Genomic DNA, 27987 nt, shown 5'->3' with positions numbered 1-27987 from the left:
GACACTAAATTATAAAAATAGAAAAATTAAAAAAAAAAAGTCTCAAATTTAAGAGAAATCGAAAATAATTTTGAACCGTCGAATCGGAAATCAAATGGGTTTTCGATGTAATAACCCAAAAATATTTAATTGGATCAGGGAGAAAAATATTATCCTAGTATCACTACTGAATGCTAATTTTATAAATTAACTTTAATTATTCACCTCATTGTTACTATAATTTGTAACCATAAACATAGTAATAGGATACAAAAGAGTACCTTCACTCAGGCTGTCAGGCATCAAACTAGACAGCCACTGTTTCGTACTCGCTCACAAGCGAGAGAGAGAGAGAGAGACAGAGGCTCCCACGTGTCAATATTTCATTTAAATTGCCACGTAGTCGGTTCACGCGGCTCTCGATAGTATAATATCCTGCCTAATGGATAAGCTTCTCTTTTCTTTTTCTTTTTTTTTAATATAAAATTTAATAGACGGGAAGAATATGCTATTGTATGCTTGAGAGGAACGGAATAATAAGACGAATAAAAGAATTAAACCTCTGGTTATAAAACTTTCGTGTATAAAAGGTGAAGCTACCTTGGGTAGCCTTCATCTATATAATTATTGCTTTCGTTCTAATTGGGGATTTTTACCGGCAAATGGCGGTGTACGTCCGGGCGAAGCGGGTCACCGATCCGTTGGATGAGAAAGCTCGAGCTCGCCTCCGCGGGGAGATGACCGGCTACGCCAGTAGCGGCAGCGAGCACGAGGCGTCCACCTGTCTCTCCGGCCTCGTCCAAGCGTTCCTCGAAAGCAGCGCCTCCGCCGCCGAGAGCCATGACGGATCCGACCTCGACGGAGATTCCGACGACGAAGACGGCGCCGATCGGGCCACGGCAGCGGCGACGAGGATGCGCGAGCTCCTCGATCCGCCCGCCGAGATAGATCCGTTCCGGAACCGGCTCGCTGCCGAGGTGACAATGGCGATGAAGGAGGAGGAGGGGATGAGGACGACCGGATCACCGTTCCGGAGGGCGGTGATGACGCGGCTGAGGGCGGCGGGGTACGAAGCCGGGATCTGCAAGGCGAGGTGGGAGGCTGCCGGTGGTATTACCGCGGGGAGCTACGAGTACATCGATGTGATCTCGCCGGGGAAGGAGAAGAGGAGGTACATTGTGGACGCGGATTTCGCGGCGGGGATGGAGGTGGCGAGGGCGACGGAGGAGTGCGCAAGGGTGGTGGCGGCGGTGCCGAGGGTGGTGGTGGCGATGGATGAGGCGATCGGGAAGGCGGTGAGGTTGACGGCGGAGGCAGCGCGGAGATCGCTCCGGAGGAATGGGCTTGACGTGCCGCCGTGGCGAAAGAGCCGGTACATGCTCGCCAAGTGGCTCGGGCCCTACCGAAGGACGACCAATCCCATGACCCCCGGTTCCGGGGCTGCCGCCGTCGAGGTCATGTGCCGCGCCGTTGGGTTTCCGGCGGATGGGTTTCGGCTCGCTCCATCGGCGAGAATAAGGTAGAGGGAGGAGAAGACGACGGAGACTTTTCTTTTTGTATTTTATTAAGATATTTTACTTTAGTGAGGTGTGGCGAGAGCGTCCAAATACGCGGCGGAAGGCTGTGATCAGAGATTTAGAGAGGAGCGGCGCACGTTAGCGCTCTCGGTCATGAGCTGGTGAGCGGTGGTTGTCTCTTGTGATGCGGATGGGGTCCGTCTTGGCATCTTGGAAATACGAGTGGATGATTTAGATCATTTTCTTTGTTCTCCCTGATTATAAACTTTGTAAAGGGACCGAGGGGGTGATTTGCATAAAAAATACGCAACAATTTTGTTTTTATCAATTTAGCCCGAATTTTCTTCGTAATTCAGGCTTTTTTTTTTCTTCTTCTAAGTTTTGTAATAGCAAATTTTATTTAACATTTGAAATTAATATCTCGTTCGAGATAAAATTTTAATTCGTGTGAAGGAAGAGATGCATATTTCATCATCTAAAACTCTTTAAATAAAATGGAAGAGTACCTACAAGATAAGAAAAATAATCATACTATTAATCTTCCTTTCTTTATGCAAAAATATTTATTTTTAATTTTTAATTTTCTTCTTGATCTTGGGGTTGGTGATTGATTCCCAAATTCTAAGAAAATACATTTATTAAAAACTTGATTGTTAAGGCATTATATCCTCGAGATAAAATCAACTACAAGGAGTAGAAAGGCTCTATCGCTTAGATGGAATCAACTACGAGAGATAAAGATTGAAGATTTTTTACTACTCACCATATTAAAGGTGGTGTATGTGATCACAACTCATTTCCCAATGGAAGGAATACTTGAAGAAGAATACAGTGGCAAACAAAATAAATCGATCAATGACGATGACATTTATCGCTACACTATTCTCAATTCAATAATAAATCTGATGTTCGATAAAATTTTCAAGTACACAACGATAAAATTTTTATATGGAGCACTTGAATATAGGTATGTTATTGAAAATGCCAAATTTATTTGCTATTAGTAACAAGTATGTTGATTTCAAATGGATAATGCTAAACTAGTCCTCGCGCAAATAAATCAACTTCAAAATTTTGCCACGTGAGATTGGAGAAAATGGAGAGCCTATCACTAAGACTTTCCATGTTTTAAATATTACTGGTAAACTTTCTCCTTCTTGAAAAGATATCAATGTATTTTGAAATATAAGAAGAAAGTTATAAATCTTAGTGACTTAATAATGCACATTAAAATTGAAAGTGAAGCTCATTTTAGAGACATACTTAAAAATCAATAGAAGAACGTTGAGAAGAAAGATAATGTTCATAACATTAAGAATTCGGCATCCAATTCAAATAATAAAGAAAAGCATCATAACAAAGGTAAGATTTTTCTAAGTTCAAGAATAAGGACTTTACAAAGAAAAATGGAAAAAAAAAGAAGGGTTCTTCTATGTGTGGGATAAAGTTAGGTATTTTACAAGACAATGCTGCAACTACAGAGGCAAACAACCAATGAAAAAAGAGAAGGCCAATGTCATCGAGGATGATATGATTGTTATGATCACCAAACTTATGATGGTCAATGTAGACGAAGGTTAGTAGGTAGACTTTAATGCCACTTGCCATGTGACTCCTTCGAGTGTCTTCAAAACCAATAAGACTATAGAAGATGAGAAAATGGTTGATATAATTTGGGCTTGACCAAACCACCTCGCATAGGACCTGACGAGATTAGATCCCAATTATCTTTCATTTTGCATTTGATTATTGTAATTGCACTTTAGACCCTATGTTTTAGTTGATTGCTATTTGGTTTAAGTCAAGTTAGGTTAGTCGGTTAGGTTAGCCAAACTGGTTAGAGACTGGTAGCCACTTATAAAGCATAGTGGTGCGCACTGGATTTCATTATAGAATATTGGAATTATCTCTTGACCTAACTCTCTCTCTCTCTCTCTCTCTCTCTCTCTCTCAACCCTAGCTCCTTTCTCCCATGGTCGACCCTGTTCCGCCGTCCTCTACCTCTTTCCATCTGATCATACCCCTTAGTCCCTTAGGGTCGGTCATTTTCTCCCACTTCTTCCTTTTACCAATTACTATTCCACTACTCTTATCACCCTCATTACCATCCATTATCCATCACCATTTTTAGCTAACCATCACTACCATCATTGCCCCACGAGTAGACTACACCACCATTCTTCTAGCCAACCTAAGCTTCGGCTAAGCCAAGCTAGATACACAAACATGATTATATCAATTTCTAGTATCAAAGCTAGACTGTCCTTGGCGTGCTTCTACCTTCATGACGATGACCCTATGCTGATGAGGCATGTAGCTAATGAGACCAACTCGGCGGTAGTAGAGACTTCGAAAGTTAGGGCCAATTCGAACCCTAATATTGAGCCACCTTCAATCCACGTCCAACTCGGCAACCTTGTCGAACAAATATCCATCACTAACTAGATAATCATGGATATGCTAAGGGAGACTATGGCACCGAGAGAGACTAGAGAAGGCACAATAGAGCTCTCAACGTAGATTTCCCCGACCCTAGTGTTCATGCCACCACCAGCTCCACCACTCTAGCATAGAGAACCACTAATCACACTATCACCAAGCCTTAACCAATAGAACATATCTTGCATGGACCAATAGTGGTCAAGCCACAGTAGATAGGCCACTCTAATGGGGAGCCTCTTGTCAGCTTTGACCCGTTGCGTGGCCAAGACGATCCCCCACTATTAATGGAAGATGATTGCTGCTGAAGAGACTACCAACTAGTCATGGTGCACCCTTCTCCTCTCCAACTTGGTGATCGACATGATCTGAATTGTGATAGTGGAGTTTGGTAAGGATCCTATGCTTGGAGTACCCATGGTTTAAGGGTGGGGATTTGATCGATTGGATCAACCAAGTGGAGTAGCTTTACCTCTATCAAGGATGCTGGAAGAGCAAAAGGTGCTACTAGTAAGCTTTCACTTTGAGGAAATGGCCTTACATTGGTTTTGGTCAGCCAACGCCCAAGGCAAGCTTGAATTGTGGGAATATTTTTTCATTGAGCTCATGAGATGCTTTGATATGTCAGTAACGAGGACTTTGATGCCCTCCTCTCGAAGTCCATTCAAAAGATGACCATTAGGCATTTCATGAGGAGTTTGATAGTGTGAGTAGTCAATGTCAACCTCGATGGACTGACTAACAACTATGGAGCACCTTCATCTTCGACTTACAAACTGAAATCTAAGACGGCGTGTGCTCTCTCTGATCACGCATGTTGAAGGAATCATTTGAGGATGTGATGCTAATGGAGGAGAAGTACCGAGCCATGAAGATTTAGTCTAGACCCAGGTGGACAACTCGAGACGAATGACTTCCATCAAGACTGAGCCTAGTGGTAGGAAGCACCATGAGTTAGCCCAAGGGCTACAACTACAGCCATTGGCACCACAGCCACCCTTGAGGCCCTCTAGTGAGTGAAGTTGCCTTCACAATCCACGAGTCGAGCCTTAACACCTGCACAATTAGAAGAAAGGAGGGGCTGTGTTTTAGTTGCGACGAAATATTTACTCCGGGGCATCGTTGTGCAAAACTGATCGAATCAATAATGCTCATTGATGGCTTGGACGAAGAGGTGAGTACCCAGGCTACTAAGAAGAGTATTAAGGCCAAAGAATATGGAGGAAATAGTGACCAAGATCTCACTCCATGCATACTCGGGGATTGCAATGCCTAAGACATTGCATGTGAGTGGTATGGTGAAGTGAACGGTGGTTCGAGTCTTGATCGACACCGGATAAACTCATAATTTTATTGATAAGAGGTTGCTGCAAAAGATTGGGCTCAAGTCGGAACCCACAGAGGGGTTTGTGGTGACCATTGGGGATGATAACACCTTGAGAGCTAGTACAATATGTGGTTGTGTCAAGTTAAAGAATCAAGAGTAGGTCTTCACCATCCACTTGTATTCTCTAGCCTTGCATTGTGCCAACATCATCTTGAGGATTCAATAGCTCAAGAGTTTAGGACTTGTGTTTTCCAACTTCACAAATTTGATTGGCAGGCGACCAGTTGCAACAGCAAGCCGATGCTGGTTTGCAATCTTTAATCAGTCTTCTATACAGCGAGATCGAGTCTTCTTGATGCAAATGTCACCCATGGATCTGGCATAGGAGTTTGTCAACATGTTCGAGGAGCCACGAGGTTGTAGGGTATGACCACTCGACCGCATTGTTCCGAGGGCCGAACCAGCCATGTTTGACCTTATTATTACCCTCATAGCCAGAAGGAGGGGATTAGCAAGATGGTGGTGAAAATGCTCACTCAAGGCATAATTCAACTAAGTAGGAGCACCTAATCATCACCAGGAGGCGAACTAATAGGATAGCTTGAAGGCAAAATCTCCCCCACTCCTCATCTAGCTTCTTTTTCTGACTATAATTCATAATAATTTTACACAATTTATAGTTATATTTATACAATTCGCAATAATATCCATGCAATTCATTACTTCTTTATTTCTAATGTATTTATGTTTATATTCATGCAAACCAGTTTATATGTAAATTTAATTGTGAATTGCTAAAAAAAATAGATTAGATATTCATATAGAAGTATTTTAAAGTATTTTAAAGTATTTATATCACTAATTTTAATATTTTAGTATAAATGTTAAGCGGATAATTATTCAGATTTTATTGTTCAATCCATATCTATACCTATATAGATTATTCGAATATAAATAGAGATCTGGATATTAAGATGGATACAGAAAGTCTCAACCCACAGCCAACAAAATTTGGATATGGAGTTAGATTGAGTTGGATTTAATTCATCTGATTCTCAACCCTATCCATACTTCTATTATTCTTCTTTTAGATGCATAAAGAGATGTCGTTATAGTAAATAACATCTTGAACAAGACAAAAGATTAATTGTCAACCACCGTCTACGATTCCGTAAATGAGTACTAGCCCTAAGAAAGCTCATCAAGGATTCAAAAAGAAAAAAAAAGGGTGAATTGAGAGACCTATTTATCGAGTTGTCGTCTTACCTCATATGCTCCTAGTTGTGCATTGGTGCTTATTTATGTCTTTATTTATTTGATATTATATTATATTATGTAATGTTTGTTCTAGCCAAGTGTAGAATTTGTATCCAAAACTGTCACTCTGTATCCTCTTACTGTATTTGTATACCCAATAATTTATAACCAAATGACTTAATAAAACTATTTGCGCCGGTAGGCTTTTCCCTATCCCAAGATATGCTAAACTGCCTAAGAAAGGTAGGAAGCCATCTGACCTTTTAGCCGAGTATAAGGTGTGGTCCATAGATTTTAAATGGCCTTGGCTTCTTAGCAACAGTTAGCAAATATTATAAGGAGAGTTTTATATGAGCTTTTACATTTTAATTGTATCTGTGATAATGAATTTTACTGTGCATCGTATATATAGATTATGTGCAATAATAAAATGTGCATCAATTATAAAAATATATATACTCTCAATTTTACACACTAGATCGAAAAATTTTAATTAACATGCAAAAGCTCCTGAGTTTTGTGGAAAGGCATATTCCTAGTACTACGTGCATATATTTTCTAAGGCAATTACAGAATTGATGTGATATTTTGTAGCTCTTCTGGGAAAGATAACGAACGCTAGTCTTTTTCACTATTTTAACACTAAAATTGATAAATTGATTTGGTTAAGAACTTAATGTCCCTATTAAATCGGTGTCGTTTGTTGATCTGAATTAGGTATATTCATTTAATATAAGCTGCTTTAATTATTTGAGCACTATCCCATTGGCAAATTAATTTGATTACTTTATGATTATTATTATTATTATTTAATTTAGAAAATTAACCAAAACCACCCTCCGTTTTGCTAATATTATCAATTTTGGTTGGACTTGTAAATTACTAGGATTTAATCCACAAAAATATCTTGATTAAATATAATCTAACAGCACTTGATGAAATGAAAAATGTTTCATTGATTTTAAAAATTAATTGGCTATGGGATCAAATCCCATTTTATTTCATCTTTTGAATTTTAATTAAATTATCAAATATCAAACAAATTATCAAACATCATAGAGAGCACAAATATCATGCCCAAAAGAGGGGCATCTAATAAACTATCACTGAGAAAGAAAGATGGTCGGAAAATAATTGAAGGGAAAGCTGAAGATTTTTATCATGCCACCTTTTGGGTGTAGGTCCAAAAACTAGTAAGTATCATATTAGAAGGCCTTATCCTACCCTACTCCATTTCATAATCAACCATTTCCTTTCAGAGGCTTTTGAGTGATCCAAGTCTACAGTCTACACACCAAACAAAAGTTATTTACTAGTTGAGTTTTGATCCCCTCTTGAATATGCCAGTAAAGATAACATGTATACATCCCCAAAACTCGCTGAGTGGGCAATTTAATTTAATTCAAATAACTTTCTATGTGAGCGATCCTAGGTAAGCATAATGAAATGATATTAGTAATACATCCAGTTCCTATTTGCAATTATTTAATTTGCTAAGGGTACTTTAGGTGATTCTTCTTTTGAAATAAAAAATAGTATTTATAGTAATTTTATAAAAATAAAATATCTTTTTTTTTTTTACTTTATATCACATTAAACATAACTATTATTCTTATTTTATAATATAAGTGAATATAAAAATAATTATTTATAAAATAAAAACTTTATTTTAGAAATTATAAAAAAGAATACATATTCTAGAATTGACTTTATTCTTAATGTAGATAAGACCAGCGGACCTATAAAAAAAAATCTCTTTTCCATTAGCGGCCAGTAAAAAGTTGAACATCTTCAAAGTTCCAATATTCCCTTTATAGTTGCTCTTATCCATCTGAGAGGAAAAGAAGAAAAGAACAAAAAGTGTTTGTTAGGCTAATGATGGGCCTTACGCCGTTGGCTGGAAAGGAGGCTCATTAAATCCTATAGGACAATGAGAAATCAGGTTTTAGAGTGCCTCCTTGTGCTGCGTTTACTCAGCAGCGGCATAGGATGATGAATCAGAGAAGTTAAAATCAAAGTGCAGGAGCCAACTGGAGACCACCATTATCAACTAAACTAGCACATGGAAATTGGCTGCTGGTCCCTATGCCTATGGAATAACACAACCACACCATTCAAGAACCTTAATGCGTACACCAAAGATAAGAATCCACCATGACTCCAATTCCATAGATTTCGGTGCTGTAGATTGTGTGGAGAGAAAAATAGAGATGAAATCCTCATTGACAAGAACCTCATCAAGGCCAAGACATGAGAGATACCACACCATAACTAGTGTTCTTTTTTATCATTCATGAGCTCAAAAACTAGATATTGACTAGATAAAGGACTAACCTCCCTAGATACAAAGACATATAAGTTCCACCAAACTTTTAGCCAATATAGTAATCTGTCTAATTTAGGCTTCAAACCATATGTATTGCCGAACAAAGCTATCGCGCTGCAGAGCTGCTCCACCAAATCAGTTGCACTATTGAGCCATCAATTGAGTCAAACCGTTGAGTCAAACCATCAAACAATTTATTAACAATATAATTTGCAGTTAAAGTTAAACCCATGACCGAGGCCCATGACCTCCTCGGTCATGAGAAAAATACTTACCAACTCTACTAAAATTGATTGATGCTACTAAGAAAGGCGCTGTCAGTTCCCTTATCATCTATGACATCACCAAACACCCAAGATTTGATAAGGTACCATGGTGGCTTGATGAGCTTCCAGCCCATGCAGATCCAAATGCAGTAATTATACTTGTTGGGAATAAGTGCAACCTTAGCTGAGGTTCGCAGAGAGTGAAGAGCTGCTCTTTATGGAGATATTAGCGTTGGATGCAAATATGGAAGTAACTCTACTTTCCTGTGAAACAATGGAGTTATTTTTCTAATATCAGAAAATTACTAAGCATAAGACAAAATTCTACTGTATAACTAGCTAAAAAACTGTAAGGAAGAACAGCTGCTGAGTTACCTGAATTCCTGCAGCTTAAGTATCATTTTGATTGGGAACTGTATATACAAACAATTGATGTGCCTGTAAGGGATCCGTCAGTGTTAGAGAACTACAGCAATCTCACTCCAGAAAATGGTCTAATTTGTTTGCACGGATGTGAGCAATAACCACTCACTGGTGGTTTCAGCTTATGTACATACTTTTTGGCCTTTCAAGATTTAGTTGAATATGATGCTATTTCCTGCAGCTACACAAAATATGGGCAAACGTAGAAGACAACAGAGATCATGACTGATTCTTTAAGCATTTGGAATACCAAAAGTGCATGGTTTTGATGAGTTTTTGACCAAACCAGATCTATTTTAAAACTTATTTACCAAAATAGATCACCTCCAAACTTAAATACCAAAAAGACTTTAATTTATTATTAAAAATGTTTAACTGTTAAAATATTTTTTTAAGTAAAAAGCTTCCTAGGTTAAGGGATATAAACATTATCTAAAGTGTTTCAACAAAAATACTGATAAGATTAAACATTTTATTTAAGAAAACACTGATATTATTAGTACTTTTAGTAAAACGTTGAACAATTAAACGTTTTACCTAGGACTATAGTAAAGTAGACTCATTTTAGTAGTTAAATTTGAAGGCAATCTATTTTGATAAATAAATTAAAAAAAAAATAAATAAAATACAGAAAACAGCTTGGTTTACCTTAGGACACCACAAGTTCGCACATGCACAAAAGAAAATATGGCTATTCAGGTCAGTAGCATGTTGCAAATTAAACCATAAAATCTCATAAAGAACATTCCTTACTGCTGGCAAATCTTGCAGTTCCAGTGCACCAATGTCCAAATAACTCTTCCAGGATCTGTATCGAGCAAACAAATAAGCAGATGTGCTCATTATCAGTCTAGGAAAATATATAAACAGGCTAGTAATAGTTGTGATATTAGCTTTTGCTTAACATGGGGCGTAGCATAGAATTGCTTCACAGTTCACGGTATGCACTTTCCTATGTCAACTTTTCTCATTTCTGTTCAATAAGGGTAGAAATAGAGTCTAAATAAAACAAACGCAGGATTCCACAGTGTTCCATGAATAACAAATGTAAAAAGTTACTCTAAAATTCCGGAGGACAGCATCACATGACAAAGCAAGAAGCACAATGGTGGATAAGTGAACTTTGTGAACTTGTCCTTGCTTAAAAATCTCGAAAACTCATCTTTGGGTCCTCGTTCTTTAGACCACTCCTTCCCCTACCCCTGCTCCTTCCTCTTCCTCGACCTCGGCCTCTTCCTCTTCCACGCCTAAAAAAGGACCTGCCATGCTTCATTTCCACTAGGGAGTGCAATAAATCATCACACAAGATACAACCGACATGCAAAGTAGCTCCATCTTTGAGGGGTGTGCTCTTCTTGTTGAAGTCAACCTCAATTATTGTTGAGTCACACTCGGGGCACCTCTTTCCAGTGGTCGAGATACGATGAGCCCCCTCTGGAAGGGAGACAAGGCAGTTGCACATGTTGCAGTATAACCTCCATTTGGGTGCACTTACAGGATCAAGAACTAATGTTCCACTGCACTCAGGGCAGGCACATACTCCTTGGGTTATCAAGGAATGCCGACATGTGGGGTGAGGGCAAAGGAAACATGGCATGCCAGCCCCTTTTCCTATCTTACCAGAATTTCCAACTTGAAGCGTGCCAAAGAGCTTGTCAATCCCTTCAAATGGAGGACTATTGTAGCAAAAAGGGCAAAGCGGGAATGATTTTCCATCTGGACCAGCCAACGAGAAGAGCAACAATTCAAAGCCATCGAGAGGGCACACGAGTTCCTTGTAAAGCTGAGAAAAAGCACGTTCATCAGTCCAAGGAGCAGAATGGAGTAAAAAGCCTGGCAGCAGGAAGACACCATAAACTCAAGAAGCAGAAATTTTCTCTTGAGATGAGCACACCAACATTAGTGCCATTATGAAAATGTGGAAGCAGGTAATTAGTGTATAGCATGCTAAATGTTGTGTTTGAAAGGTAATGGAAGTGACAGCATAGATTTAAGGAAAAAAAACTGTTCTTATGAGTCAGGTAGGCACTCATGCGCCAGCTATTAGAGCCAATTGCCGAATGTAATGCTAGCATATGATTTTCCCTATGAACCTAAGACAGCTGGAAAGAAAATCCTATTGCCTCAAAACATTAACCAAGCTAGCAGTTTGTATTGTCATATGACCTATTAAGATCAATCTCCATGGTCATAATATATCCCTGGCCTTAATACTCTCAAAGTAAATCAGCAAGGTCCTGAGCTAAATGATGTTATATTAATTTTCTTGCATAAATAAGACAAAAGAAAGTAGAATGACATAGATTGTAAGCATACTGAATCATAAAGATGAGAAGTGACAGTAGCAGCTGTTACGATGATTATAGATGACTATGAATGAAACAGACTATGGATTTATATAATTGGCAAGCTTTACCTTGATCAAACCATTCTGAGGGAGGTAGTACACCTCCTCACATGTTATACAGTATAACCTCATAGGCTGAGTGGAAATATATTTCATGTACCTAGTACATTTTCCACATTTGCTCAGCAGACGCCCTGAGTCTGCTAAAGGTGAGAACTGTGCTTCAAAAAGTGCATCCATGTTGTCAATCTGCAAAATGGGAATTTCACTTTAAAGAACTAAATAGTCAACTTCAAGTATATGGAAAAGGAAAGTTTAGTATTCAATTTTTTAATGTAAAACATATCAGTTTTGGTAAAAGAAACCTCCATTATAATCATGTTTTTAGTTACAATTCTAGTGATGCAACTTATTGGATATACTTCAATTAAAGTAAACTTTATTACTAGCAAAAACTTGAAACTAAAGCATGAAAGGTAACTTAGCTGTTGTCGTACACCAACACACATGAGATGTGATATAGAACTATTTAGCTCATACTAATAGAGTGTTAGACCAAATAGCTGTTGATGTAGGACAACCAAGATTAAGTTCTTGCAAAATCGAGTCCATCTCCTACTAGATCAGAATTATTCTTGTGAGATGTCCAAGGAAAGAAAGAGAGCAAAGAAAACCAAAAGAATGGGGATTGAATAGGCTTTTTGGTATACACTATAGTGGAGAGTTTACTAAGAGTCTAAGATTATGCTGTGTAGACAATGTTCTGAAAGGTTACTGCAGTATACATACAACCAAGGAATTCTTATAAAGCATATATGAAGTCTCCAATGCAGGCTCATATGTAATTTACATTTCGGTATACTTATTTGAATGTGTAGACGAAATAGGTAGAAAATAAATACTGATAGAAGTATCCCAGACAGAAATAGAGGCATTTCAGATGCACAATGATCAATTATTTAATTATACTAACAGATTTTAGTTGGAACAGTTTTAACCTAAGACTCAAATGATTGCATTGCAGTATTATGCAGCTTGTACCTATACAAGGTGATCAAGGGACCAGTTTTATATGCAGTCATATATATTGGCAAATGCAGTACACCTTAAAATATTGCTACAGGCAAAACCAATTAATTGGAAAAGATCAAATAGTTATCTTCTTTTGACCCTAACAATGTGTCTTAGTACCCAAAACTGACTATACATACATGAATGAGGTCACAATTGTTAAATCAGTTAACCCACTAATTATTTTAAAAACTAAGTAGTTAGAGAACAATAATTTTATATTTTATATTTTATATTCTAACAATCACCCTCATTTCTAGGCTTGAGACATTGCGAGAGGCCCAAGAAGTGGATTTTGACTTAAAAGAGTGAAGGTTTTATATTTAAAACAACAGAGAGGCCTGATAAGATTCGAACTCAAAACCTCTTCTCTAAAACCATTTTAGATGACGAAATGACTAAAAAGTTTAAGATGTTAGGCAACGGAAGAACAATCCATATCACACCTTTAACACACCCACTCACATGCTGGGCCCTATATATCACACATGAACAAATAAAGTGTGTGACCCTTTATACCGCATAAGAATGGATAATAGAAAATAGGAATTAAATGAGGCTAAGCGAGGTTTGAACTCTAGACCTCTAGAAAACCAAGTTTTAATACTATGTTAGACAACCACTTGACCCAAAAGCTTAAATTGATAGGTCATAGACCAATAATGTATATCATAATTTAGCACGCCACCTCCCGTGAAGGAGTTGTCCAATTAGAGAAGGAACTAAAGAGGAGAGAGAGCATTATTTGGTTCTGCTACTTTGTTAACTTACTAGCTACTCTAAAAACTTAAGCTGGTAAAACATAACAGTTTTTTTATTTTATATTCTACTATAACCATTTGCACAGATAGAATTAGTCAGTGATAACTTTGATATATCATCATAAAACTACATTGTGTTGAAATGAAATCATTGTTTCAATAAGAACAACCAAGGAAATATTACGTAAAGTAACTATATTTAATGCTTTTGTTAAAGAACTTACAAGAGCACATTGTCTCCTATATATGATCAATGTTCTAAAGAATAAATTCCTTAAGCAATTGAAGAAGTGATATATAACACTTTCATACTTTAGTTTATGGACATTAGAATGGAAGTGTGAAATAGGAACAAGACAACAAAGAGAACCACAAAGAGTAACAAAAGTAAGAATAGGCACTTTCTAATAGTCATACAGATATAAATTGTTACTAACTGATTAAAGTCGATCTACAACAAGAGAGTTTACACTTTGGTTAGGATGAATGATGGTTAATGGAGGGGATAGAAGGTGGTGGTTCTAGATTGTAAGAGGGATGGTGGTGGTGAAGAAGATGGAGTACAATAAAGAGAAAGATTAATATACTTCTACTCCTAAGATATATTTAAGACTAAAATAATTTTTCAATGTTTGAATGATTAAACAAAATAACGCAATCCCTCTTATATAGAGGTCACGTACAATAAGTCCAACTAAAACTAGCATTAAAAGCTTTATATGACTCGAATTAAGATTTATCTTAAAAACTTACATAGCTTAATTAGACTTATTTTAAACTTACTTGACTTAACTAGACTTGTTTTAAGAGGATATGTCATAAGAATTTACATGACTTAATTGGACTTATCTTAAGAGCTTACTTAACTTAACTAAACTTGTCTTAAGGGCTTACATGATTTAACTGGCTTGTCTTAAAAGCTTATATGACTTAATTAAACTTATATTATAGCTTAATTAAAATATAAACAGACCCGATCCATCAAGTACAATATCCCCATGAGTTGATCCGATCAGACCCGATTGGCATCAATCCACTATGCTTCCTTTTACTTTGTCCCCAAAATGAGAACCATAGAAGCAGTCTTTGAGTGGATTTACTAGTGGAGGTGGCATCTCCCTCAGTTCTATCTTCTCCTAAGGTGGATCGGCCTCCTCTGGTCCTTTATTTTCAACTCCACTCTCTTTCTCCATAAGTATCACCATTGCCACAAGTTGGACATATTTGTGCCCCGGTGTATACTTTTCATCACAATGAAAGCATAGCCTCTTAACCCATAAATCTTCCACTTGGGTTGGAATAAGTCAATCATATGGGGGAACTTAGAGATCCTCTCTCCTCTAGAAAAGGCCTCAGAGCGAGATGATTCCTAGGTAGCCACGGTAGCCTAGTTGGCGTGACTAGAGTGGCTGGGAGTGGCTAGCGGGTGTCTCTGTCTCCTCTGGTTCTATCTAGCTACTGTGCAACATGTTCCAAAGCTCCTTTAGCTTATCTTCCATTATCCGTGCAGTGGAGAAAGCCTCTAATAAAGATCGTAGATAGGCAGCCTTCACCTCAACTTGAATGTCTCATCGGAGTTTAGAGATGAAGGTGCTTTTGACAACGGAGTCCATACATCCATAAACTCTATTACTAATCCTCTCAAATTTCTCCTGATAAGCTCGGATCGTAGTCTATTGAGTTAGCTTAGTCAGAATTGCTTAGAAGTTTTTATACTCGATCGAACCAAACAAAGTACATAGGGTTGAGTCCGTTGTGTTGCCTGGAACTATTTGATCACAACTTCTTCCAAGTGGAACGAGGTTGTTAAGACCTTCTAGTGGTCTAGGTCCCTTGGTAGGGGCAGAACTAATCCGCTTGATAGAGCTAGTCTAATGGATTGCCTGTCGCAAACTTGCAAAACTCAAGTCTTATAATCCGAACTTGAGCCCTTACAAATAGCCCGTCTTCGTGTATTGCATGTCCTTGTTCCCTACATGGGTCCCTTCTGCCACATGGAGGGGGGCCCCACTGTGGCATCAACTCCACGGTCCAATGGTTCGAACCACTGCATGCCCTAGCCGCAAGTGATTCAAGCAAATCTCTAGCCATGAGTCGCTTAAGCACAAGTCTTAGTGCAGGTCGTTTATGCTAGGGTCTACTCTGCTATATTTTGGGCCAAAACCCTAACTGCAGGTGGCTCGATCCAAGGCCTCGGTGCATGTGGTTCAGGCCAAGCCCTTGGTGCCGTCAGGTTAGACTAAGCCCTAGCCGTTGGATGAGGTAGAGTTTCAGTGCACCGAACTCCATCTTGTGCGCCTAACCCTAATGGACTCGGCCATTGGTGTGCACACCCAAGGGATGGGTCCACCCTAAATCCTAGGGCGTCCTCTTCAATTCAGGAGCTGCAGCGCGCGCCGTTGAAAATGGTTCCACCGTGCGCCTCTCTATTTGTGCTAGTGGTGTCTGTTCGTTACAAAGTTCACGAATAGCGAACACCATCTCTACCATGGACACTTGTATTGACAGCAAGCTCTACAGAACCTCTAGTTGGGTTATCAACGGTGGTGGGGTGGGAGGTTTTAGTAGTTGACTTGTGTTCTAGGGTAATGGGCCAATCGCTGTTGGTGATGGACCCTTGAAAGTCTCTCGGGTTACTCTTGCTGTCATTTGTCATGTGGTTGTCATCTGGTCTGAGGATAACGATAGCTCTAATACCAAATTATTACGGGCCAATTAAAGTTGATCCGCAACAAGGGAATCTATGCTATGGTTAGGATAAATGATGGTTGATGGAGAGGATACAAGGTGATGGATCTCAATTGTAAGAGTGTTGATGGAGAGGATACAAGGTGATGGATCTCAATTGTAAGAGTGGTAATGGTGGTGGTGATGGTGGAGGAAGAAAATAGAGTACGGTAGAGAGAGATTAATATGCTTCTATTCCTAGATTATCTCACTCTTACTCTTAAGAAAAACTCAAAGCTAAAATAATTTTTTAATACTTGGATGATTAAATAAAGAAGTCCAACCCCTCTTATATAGAGGTCGCGTACATAAGTCCTACTAAAAATAGCCCTAAAGGCTTTACATGACTCGAATTAGGATGTCTTAAAGTCTTATATAGGTCACAATTCACCCAACACGATCATCCGAGGTGAACAAGAATTGGAGATCAGATGCGGGCAAAATTCCCGCCAATGGCTGAGATGTTCAATCGACTCCCTCCCCCCTTGTGGGGGTCTAGAACCCTATGAGTGAGTAGAAAAAGGAGGAAAGAGGCTTAATTGGATTTGCCTTAAGATTTACTTGATTTAACTAGAATCGTCTTAAGGGCTTGCATAACTTAATTGGACATACTTTGAGAGCTTATATAACTTAACTAGACTTGCCTTAAGGACTTACATTATAAATTAAGTAAAAGATAAATAGACTCAATCCATCGAGCCCAATTTTCTTGTGAGTTGATCTAATCAGACCCGATTCACATCAAAAATGCACCTTTGGGAGGTTATTCACTTATTTGGATGAAAGTTTCAAGCTAATTGTAGAAAGGTCAGACTAAGGGAGTTTACTTGGATAAGTATAATAACAAAGAGTGGATAATAGCTAAGTACCCAAATAATATCGTGTAAAGATCTTTAATTCTACACTCAATCAAATAGCCATTGAAAAAATAGATAATCATGTTATCAAAGGAGTCACTTGCTTGACCTGAAAACGTTACCTTTTTAACGAAATATGAATACTTTTTCATAAATTGCTGAAGAACATGTTGCACGACATGAACATGATCAACTTTGCCTTCAGCAATCAAAGTGATTTGCTGCTCAATAAAACTGCGGATGTCAGGCAAGCAGAGGTCAGGGTCAATACACTGGTATCCTCTTATCAAGGTTGTTCCCAGTGCTGTTGGAACTAACCTCCTCCCAGAATTCACCTTTAAACAAATGGCTCAAGCATCAATCTTATAGCTGTCGTAGTAATGGTTAAGATAGGTCCTTATAAAAGAAGCGAGAGATTTAGCATGTAAAAGGAATAAGGATTGAAAAGACCTGCACATAGTTACGCTCACAGATGTTGTTTATGTGTACAGCAATGGAAGCATCTGTGCCTATCCCATTCTTTTCCATGAGTGAAATCAATTCACTCTCACTAAGATAATCTGGAGGTGTGGTGCTTCCCTGTGGATGAATAAAGAGTTCAGGAATATATAACAAGTTTATATCACCAAATAACTAAGAAATGTACATTTATTTTGCATATTCAGAGAACTTGATGCTGATAATAAAACACAATAATAATAGTAAAGACAAATATAGTTAAGTGTAACAATATACCTCATAAAGGTCAACTTTCAGAATACTGATTTTCTCACCCTTTTTGAACTGTGGAAGACTCTTCTCAGTAACTGCCAACCATGGCATGATAGATGTAAATCCTTTAGCTGTAACATGATGTCCAACACAGTGGAATATCTCCCCACCAGTTCTAAGTTCAACTTTACTCCTGTAATAGCCATAAAGACAAGGCTTCATTGTCAAGGAACATAAAATACATAGTCCATCTTAGGAAGCACAATGAAAACATATGATATTTACTACTCTCTTTTTTGGGGTAAAATTACACTTTTATCACCAAACTACATCCTATTCACATTGACCCCCTCAAGGACAAAAGTTTATATGATAACCCTCTAAACTACTCAAGTCTACCATTATAATCCAAACCATTATTCTGCCAATGGTGATTTTGATTGAGTGAGATGATGTGTAGGCCGCATGTCCAATAATGTGTGTAAGTCCAAAAATGTTACTGAAAATATCGCATCAGCCACTGTAAGTCGTACAGATTGCTACAGTACTAATCCACAAGTAATTCTTTCTTGGTTTTCTACAGTGAAAGAAGAGAAACAACAAGTATGTTAGATAACCAGTTGTGGACTAGGGGTTAGTTTGCAAGAAATCAGTACATGCAGTAGCAGAAGAACAAAGAGAAAAAGAGAAGAAAAGGTAGTAAGAATATATTAGAGGAAGAGGATAATTATCAACACTCTGGCTCATTAGAATCACACCAAAGAGTTGGCTTCATAGCCATTGATGCTTGGAAGAAGAAAGAGAGTCTCTTTACATTATCTCCTTGAAACCATTGCCATTGTTATAAAGATTTTAATCCTGTGTTTTAATAAAGGATGAATTAAAAAAACCTGAACAAACTCAAATTCCTAGTTGGAGGGCAAAAGAGACCTTAGTACCCTACCTGTATAGATACAAATAAATATATATAACCTAACCAAATACTAATTTATTGACCCAAAAGGCCTTAAAGTGAGTCTAATACAGAGTCAAATACAAAATTTTATGAAAAAACATGTATATATGCAAAATAAATTATTAAAAGTAGAAAATAACCTAAATAAATTAACACTTACTGGAGACTAACTATCAAGTATCAATTCTCTCATCTATAATATATTTGTTGGCCTTTATACTCCTCCATCAAATGCCCTTTCAACTTTCAAACATAAACCTTTTTATACAAGAAGTATTCAACCATTCAATAGTATTTTACAAGGTTCCCAGTTTCGGCCGATCCCGATCCAGGTTGATTGGTTTCGGCCGTTTCGGCCGATCCCGACCGAAACGGGTGGGAACGGGTCAGATCCGACCTGGGGGACATCAATTATTGATGTCCCCATCCCCCACTTGCCTCTCTCCTTTTTCTCTCTCTTTCTCTCTTTTCCTCTCTTTTTCTCTTTTCTTTCTTTCTTTCTCTCTCTCTTTCTCACGGATCTCTTACTCTCTTTCTCCCCGGCGACTGAGTGGTGAGTAGATCTCCGTCTCTCCGGTGACCTCGACCTCCGGCGACGTTCTCCGACGACCTCGATCTCCGGCGACCTTCGGTAAGTTTTTTTTTTCAGTTTTTTTTTCCCCTTTTATAGCAGCACTGCAGCAGCAAGCTGCTGCTGCGCTTGCTGCTCACTGCAGCAGCTGCTCAGCTGCTGCTGCTTCTCAGCACAGCAGCAGAAGCAGCAGGCAGCAGCAACTTCTCTGCATAAGCAGCACCTGGTGCTGCTTATGCAATTATGCCTCATAAATTGATTTTTGTTTATGTTTTTTAGTTGCAGTCTTGCAGAGCTAAAATATCAATGGCTCCAAAAGAGAAGTCATATGATACCGATATTGAGTGGCAACATTGTAGCACTATTGGGCAAGATAAAAGACGCGTTAAATGCAACTAGTGTGGAAAGGAAATGAGTGGTGGTGTCAGCCGTTTGAAATAACATTTAGCTGGAAGACAAGGAAATGTAGCAGCTTGCACTCAAGTGTCTTTGGAAGTTAGAAAGCAGATGTTGGCTCATTTAATTGGCAAAAAGAAAGATAAACAATTTGTACAACAAAGAGAGTCAATGATTCATGAAGAATTAATGCATAATCCTGTACAGATTGATGATGATAGCAGTGAGCAAAGTGAGGAGGATGAGGAGGAGAGACAGATGAGGAGGGCAATGAAAGAGAACAGAAATATGCATAGAGAAGAGGAAGAAATGAGAAGAAGCACTGGTGGTAACTATTAGAGATTTAGATCAGTTAATATACGAGGAGAGAGAATATGGGGACAGCAGTTTTACCCATAGGACTCCTGGTGTTACAGCAGAGTCTGAAAATATTGGACCAATGGATACATATCTTCAGAAAAAAAAAGGGGTCGTACACAGACTTCAATCAAGACAACTCTCAAAAGAATTAAAAATGCAAATAAACACATTGGTAGAGCTATCTCTAAATTTTTCTTCTACAACCATATTCCTTTCAATGTAGCTGATAGCCCTTACTATTACACTATAGTGGATGCTATACAATCAGTAGGGTCTGGTGTTCCCCCTCCTAGTTCAAATGATATTGCTACTAAATATCTTGACTCAGAGGTAGATGAACTTCATACTTATATTGAGACATTTAAACGATATTGGGATGAATTTGGTTGTACACTAATGTGTGATGGGTGGAGTACACAAAATAGAAGAAATATATAATTAATTTCTTAGTGTACTCTAGCATGGGGACAATATTTTTAAAGTCTGTGGATGCTACTGTTCATTTTAAAAATACAGATTATATTTGTCAGTTGATGGATGAGGTAGTACAAGAAATTGGTGAAAAAAAAGTAGTCCAAGTGGTTACTAATAATGGGGCAAATTATAAAGCTGATGGAAATTTATTGATAATTAAAAGACCTCATTTATATTGGATGTCATATGCTGCACATTGTATTGATCTGATGTTAGAGGATATTGCAAAAGAACCTGAAATTGACATGGTCATATGTGAAGGTCAGAGGTTAACAAATTTTATATATAACCATGGTTGGGTTCTTAATTTACTCAGGCAGATGACTAGTGATAGGGAAATCATCAGACCCGGCGTCACTAGATTTGCCACTCACCTTTTAGCCTTGGAGAGCATCATGCGCTACAAAGATGATATTATACAGATGTTTACATCACAAGAGTGGTCTTTAGGTGAAACTTTGAAAAATATGGCTCTTGAAAATACATTTTGGGATAATATTACAATTGCCACCGCAGTATTTAAGCCTCTTGTCAAAGTATTAAGACTTGTAGACAGTGATGACAAGTCTGAGATGGGTTTCTTATATGAGGCAATGGACATAGCTAAAGAATCAATAAAAAAAAATGTGGGCCAAAGTTATAAGAAGTGGTGGAAGATGATTGATTCTAGATGGAACAAACAACTACATAGAGATATACACGCTGCTGGTAAGCATGCTTTTAAGTTTTAAGTTTTAATTTACTTTTATTTATGAATATTTAAAAATTTGAATGCTTACAATTTTTAAATTTTTACAGGTATTAGAGTTATTAGATTTATATATTATTCATTTATCTTATTTTATCATGACCTTGTATAAATAGGGCCTTGCTCTCTCTTTCATCAATAGGAAAATACAAAACATTTTTCTCCTAACTCTTCTCTTCTCCTTCTCTCTTCTCCCTCAACCCAATCTAGGGTCAAGCCTAATAACGTTACATGGTATCAGAGCAATCTCGATCTCTAGAGACACTTGTTGGATCTCTCATTCTCCAACAGTCCCTCTCCATCTCCCTCTTCGATTGTGTCTTCTTCTTCTTCTTCTTCTTCTTCTTCTTCTTTCTTTCACCATTTTCGATCTCGAGAGCTGCCCCCCTCACTCCTCGAGCTTGTCTGCTGCTGCAGTAGCCATTGCCGCAGCCTCCACCACAGCTGCAGACGCAGCAGCAGCAATCAGCCACTGTTTTCAACAGCAGCACAACATGTTTTTTTTTTCGGCCTTCTCACCATCTTCTTCGTTCAGCAGCAGCAGCAGCGCTGTGTTCAGCAGCAGTAGCAACAGCTCGACCACATATTTCTTCAATCCAAAAACAGCAGCAGAAATTTTTTTTCTCTTGGGCTAGTGCCCACCAGGTGTTCGACGAAAGTCCTTGTCTCCATAGCCCTCTTCTTTTGCAGTTTTTCGATTCTGCAACAGCAGCATTTTCTTAACTAGTACCCACCACGTGAAGGTTTATTGTATCCGCAGCTCCCCTTCTTTCTTTTTTTTCTCTGCTGCACTATTCAAAAGTCCTGCTCACCAAGTGTTCGACATAAGGCTTGAGTGGGATCAAGTTGGAAATCTTGAATCGCTTTCAAGGTGTTTGATAGATTGTCGTCCCTTCTAATGGCGTCTTATGTCCCGGTCGGTCGTGAGAGTGTATCATTAGTCGGTTTTCTACTTGTGACTCAGCGGGATTTGACCACATGGGCCTCTTCCATTGAGACAGTTCTCCGCGGTCGTCGTCTTCTCGGGCACATCGATGGCATCTCTACGGGGTGTGCTCCCCCTCGCACTATCATCCAGGCCACCACTGTGGCTTCTACTGAATCTGATACACCCAAGGCTATTCAGTCGGAGGTTCCGTCTCTGGAGTATGATGAGTGGGCCCTGCGTGACATAGAGGTTTGCACCTACCTCATCTTGCAGGTTGATTAGGGGTGAAAACGGGTCGGATTAACTCCAACCCGACCCGCTATCCGACCCGACTCGGATCGGATTCGGATAAAAAATTTCTATCCGACTCGGATTCGGATTCGGATACGGATAGAATTTTTGAAAAAAATTCGGATACGGATTCGGATACGGGTCGGATAAATTTTTCGGATTCGGATACGGATATCGGATATCCGTTTACCCGCATATTTTTTTAAATGATTTACAGTTTTTAGTTTGCTTATTTAAATAGTAAGTATTAATATTATTACTAATAATATATTATATATTATTTATAGAGATTAATTTCTCTAATTTTATATATTTGACATACAAAAAAATTATTTGTTGTAAAACTCTTAATAATTTTGTGTTAATTATATTTAAATAAAATATTATAATTATTTTAATTTTAATTAATATCCGTTTAAGATCCGATTCTTTATCCGAAAATTATCCGTATCCGTTTAGTTAGGATATGGTTTTAAATTTTGCTATCCGTCCAATATCCGTATCCGAATCCGTATCCGAACTAAAAATACAGATTCGGATATGGGTTGAACACTATCCGATCCGTATCCGATCCGTTTTCACCCCTAAGATTGATCGATCGTTTCGACCTCAGCTTCAGACCTTGTCTTCTGCTCAGGCCATATGGGCCCATCTTAGTCGCCGATTTGTTCAGTCGAGTCTGATGCGTCGCTTTCAGCTCTGTCGCGAGGCTCAGGAGGTCAGACAGGGTCAGCTCTCTATTCAGGACTTTTATGCCCGCATGACTGACATATGACGTGAGCTTACCTCAATGGAGCCTACTTTCTGTCCCTCTGACTCGATGTCTGCTCGGTGCCACCGTGACGAGGATCATCTGATGGATTTCCTAAATGCCCTTCGTCCGAAATTTGGAGATTTGACTCGGCATCTGTTGCATCGCTCCACTCTCCCGAGTTTGGACAGTGTCATAGCTGAGCTACAGGTTGAGGAGCTTAGGCAGCGTCTTTTACCCTCTCAGCAGGTCACCTCTATACCGTCGTCTGTTGTCATAGAGAGTGTGCTTGGTGCTACTCCTGCTCCTATAACAGTCACGCCTGATATTTCGACTGTTGGTCGCGTCTCTCATGTGCCTGGACGAGATCATCACTCATCGCGTCCCATGTGTACTCATTGCGGTCGTCCTGATCATCTTGCCGCTCGCTGTTATCGACTTCATCCTGAGCTTGTTCCCCGTTCTGGCAAGGGGGGATCAAGTAAGGACAAAAGTCGCCACTTGGCTTCCTCGATCGCTGTACGAAGCACGAGCTCATCAGATCACTCCAGCAATCCCACCTTCAGCAGTGCGCAACTCCAGCAGATTCAACAACTCATTCATGGAGCTTTCAGCTTCACTGGTGCCTCTACTTCTGCCTCTGCTATTTCTGGTATGACCAAACCCTGGATATTTGATTCTGGCGCCTCACATCATATGACTGGTGACTCTTCCATCTTTACTAGCCTCACGCCTGCCCCTATGACCCTTCCTCATGTTCACACAGCTGATGGGACCTATTATCCCATCTCTCACATTGGCTACATTACCCCTACCACGGATCCCACGAGTCGTCTTACTTTATCTGATGTTTGGCTTGTTCCTGGCCTAACCATGAGTCTTATTTCTATTACTCAGCTTTCTGACTCTGGTTATACTGTATCCTTCTCTTCTACTTCTTGTGTTGTGCAGGACCCGTCTACAGGCCAGAGGATTGGGATCGGTAGTCGGATCCACGGGCTTTACTACCTGGATCAGCTTCATTTGCCATCACCTCGCCCCAGTGCTTGTCCAGTCACTCCTCTCCCTCCTTCAGATCTGTGGCATCGGCGTCTAGGTCATGTATCGAGTCAGCGTCTCAAGACCTTATCCCGGTCTGGATGCTTAGGCAATAGTCATTTTTCTTGTTTGTCCCCTTGTACTGGCTGCAGGTTGGCAAAACACCGGGCCCTTCCTTTCCCTCTTAGTGCAAATATCTCTGATTCCCCTTTTCACATTGTGCACTCTGATATTTGGGGCCCAGCTCCGTTGTCTTCGGGTCTTGGTTTCCTTTACTATGTGTGTTTCATTGATGATTTCTCTCGTTTCACTTAGGTTTACCTCATGCGTCAGCGCTCTGAAGTATGTCAAATCTATCGTGATTTCTCTTCCATGGTTCATACTCAGTTCGATCGATCCATTAAAATTTTCCGATCTGACGGTGCTCGGGAGTACCTTTCCTCTGAATTTCGTTCTATTCATGCTTCTGCCGGCACCCTACCTCAGCAGTCGTGTCCCTATACCCCTGCTTAGAATGGTGTTGCCGAACGGAAGCATCGTCATCTTCTTGAGACCACTCGTGCTCTTCTCTTTGAGGCTTCTGTTCCTCGTTCTTATTGGGCTGAGGCTCTTCTTACTGCTCTCTATCTAATCAATCGAACTCCATCTTCAGTCTTTGATGGTGTGACCCCGTACGAGCGTCTCCATAGTACTTCACCATCCTATGGTCATCTGCGTATCTTTGGGTGCACGTGCTTTGTTCTTCTTCCTCCCGGTGAACGTAACAAGTTATCCCCTCGAGCAGCTAAATGCATCTTTCTAGGATATAGTCCTGAGCATAAAGGTTATCGTTGTTATGACACTTATGCTCGTCGTCTTAGGATATCACGCCATGTCACTTTTCTGGAAGAGATACCCTTCTTCACATCCGACACTTTGGCTCCTTCGGACTTATCATTTCTGGATCTCTCTACACCTATCCTATCCTCCGTCCCCTCGAATATCCCTACCTCAACCCCACCATCTGCCCCCCACTTGTCTGATACTCTACCCATCGACACTCCTTTACTATCACTTCCATCTGCTTCTCCAGACCGCTCTCTCACTGAGGTTCCACCTCTTCTAGAGGAGAACCCCCCTCCCATGACGACCTTCTCATACTTTTACACTCGCAGGTCGTGTCCCCCTCCTACAGCTGAGCCTTCCTCTACTGGTAGTATCCCTCTGATCGTCCCATCCTCTACTATGACGGCTCCTACACCCGCTCATCGCTATCCAGAGCGTGAGCATCGCCCTCCTAACTGGTATGGATTTATGATGTCTTTTGCTACATACTCCCCCTAGTTTCACACTTTTCTTGCAGCCATCCACTCCACCCCTCAGCCCAAGTCCTATCGTGAGGCCATCCAGGTTCCAGAGTGGCAGCAAGCCATGGCAGATGAGCTTCAGGCCCTTCAGCAGATGCATACTTGGGATGTTGTCCCTCACCCACCAGACATTGTGCCTGTCAGCTGTAAATAGATCTTCAAGGTCAAGTATCGACCTGATGGATCTATAGCTAGGTACAAAGCTCGTCTCGTTGCTCGAGGCTTTACTCAAGAGTACGGGATAGACTATGAGGAGACCTTTGCTCCAGTTGCCCGGATAACTTCTGTTCGCACTCTTCTTGTTATTGCTTCTAATCGTCAGTGGCCTTTACATCAGATGGACGTGAAGAATGCGTTTCTTTATGGTCTTCTTAATGAGGAGGTATATATGGATCCTCCACCTGGTTTCCCTCTTCCTCTAGGTCACATCTGTCGACTGCGCCGAGCTATCTATGGGCTCAAGCAGGCCCCTCGTGCCTGGTTTGATCGATTTCGCAGTGTTCTCACAGCCTACGGATTTCAGGAGAGCTCATCTGAGCCATCTCTGTTTTTGCGCTCTTCTACTCAGGGTCGGGTCCTCCTTCTTTTGTATGTCGATGATATGATTATCACTGGAGATGACTCGGCCGGTATTCGCTCTCTCCAATAGCATCTTCAGCATCAGTTTGAGATGAAGAATCTCGGTTCTCTTCGATACTTTTTGGGTATCGAAATTGCTCAGTCATCACACGGCCTTTTACTGTCCCAACAAAAGTATATTACAGACATTCTTTGTCGTGCCACCATCACTGATACTCGTCCTGTACTACCCCAATTGAGCTTCATGTGAAGCTTCAGCCCGATGATGGTCAACTTCTTCCAGATCCGACAAGATATCGTCAGTTGGTTGGGGCACTCGTCTACCTGACCATTACCCGGCCTGATATCTCTTATGCAGTTGGTCTTGTTACTCAGTTCATGCAGGCTCCTCGATCTGCCCACTATGCCGCTCTTATACGTATTCTTCGATACCTTCGTGGCACCATCACTCGCTCTCTTTTCATGCCATCGACTTCCATCTTGGCTCTGCGAGCTTATTCCGATGCAGATTATGCTGGTGACAGGTCTAATCGAAAGTCTACTACTAGCTTTTGCATTTTTCTAGGAGATTCCCTAATTTCTTGGCGTAGTAAGAAGTAGAATATGGTGTCTCTCTCCAGTACTGAGTCAGAGTATCGTGCTATGTGTGCGGCGACGAAGGAGATTGTTTGGCTTCGTCGTCTCCTTAGTGATATGAGTGTTCCATTACCCCTCCCAACTCCTCTTCATGTCGACAATGATAGTGCTAAAAAGCTTACTGAAAATCCTATTTTTCATGAGAGGACAAAGCACATTGAAGTCGATATGCACTACACTCGTCAGGAGTACCGAGCTGGCATTATTTCGCTCCATCGCCTCAGCACTGAGGAGCAGATTGCCGACTTCTTCACAAAGTCTCTTCCCCTTCCACGTTTTGAGCATTTAGTCAGCAAACTCTCGGTTTATGATCCACCTTGAGTTTGAGGGGGGGTATTAGAGTTATTAGATTTATATATTATTCATTTATCTTATTTTATCATGACCTTGTATAAATAGAGCCTTGCTCTCTCTTTCATCAACAGGAAAATACAAAACATTTTTCTCCCAACTCTTCTCTTCTCCTTGTCTCTTCTCCCTCAACCCAATCTAGGGTCAAGCCTAATAACGTTACAACAGGGTATTTTCTTAATCCAAGATTTCAATTCTCTAAAAATGTCAATAATGATAGTGAAGTCTTGTTAGGGGTTAGAAAGGTAATCAGCAAGTTTGAGCCCGATATTCATAAACAAATCCTGTGCGATAAAGAAGTAAGTTATGATTCAATTAAATAATTTTATTATTATTTGTTTCAAGTTTTAACTTTCAATAATCAATATAATCAATAAGCTAATAATATATTTCTGATTTCAGATGGAGAGATATAGATTGAGAGCTGGGCAATTCAGTACTGCTAAAGTTGCTGCAGCTATATCTCATAACACTCCAGCTGAATGGTGGTCTATTTATGGATGGGAGGAGGCACCAAATTTGACGCCAATAGCAAAGAAGATTTTAAATCAAACT

General features: G+C 39.8%; 2 protein-coding genes across 3 annotated transcripts in view; one reads left to right on the top strand and one right to left on the bottom strand.

The window, feature by feature from the left end:
• Positions 1–512: 512 nt before the first annotated feature.
• Positions 513–1846, top strand: LOC140768603 (uncharacterized). Its single transcript, XM_073108939.1, has one exon. It carries the CDS (start codon positions 642–644, stop codon positions 1500–1502), a length of 861 nt encoding a protein of 286 aa, XP_072965040.1. The 5' UTR covers positions 513–641; the 3' UTR covers positions 1503–1846.
• An 8524-nt stretch (positions 1847–10370) lies between these two features.
• LOC140768848 (DNA topoisomerase 3-beta) overlaps positions 10371–27987 on the bottom strand; it is a 52083-nt gene continuing 34466 nt past the window's right edge. For both annotated transcript variants that reach the window (XM_073109284.1, XM_073109285.1), the window contains 5 exons: positions 18033–18201; positions 17748–17876; positions 17420–17632; positions 11951–12130; positions 10371–11317 (listed from right to left, as the gene is read on the bottom strand). In XM_073109284.1, the coding sequence (XP_072965385.1) occupies positions 10676–11317; positions 11951–12130; positions 17420–17632; positions 17748–17876; positions 18033–18201 (1333 nt within the window). In that variant the 3' untranslated portion in view covers positions 10371–10675. The remainder of the gene's footprint in view (positions 11318–11950; positions 12131–17419; positions 17633–17747; positions 17877–18032; positions 18202–27987) is intronic.

The sequence above is a fragment of the Typha angustifolia genome, chromosome 10 (assembly GCF_048772165.1).
Source record: "Typha angustifolia cultivar Huaian chromosome 10, ASM4877216v1, whole genome shotgun sequence".
Taxonomy (NCBI): domain Eukaryota; kingdom Viridiplantae; phylum Streptophyta; class Magnoliopsida; order Poales; family Typhaceae; genus Typha; species Typha angustifolia.
Note: the sequence above shows the minus strand (reverse complement) of the source record. Positions and strands in the feature narration are given on the sequence as shown.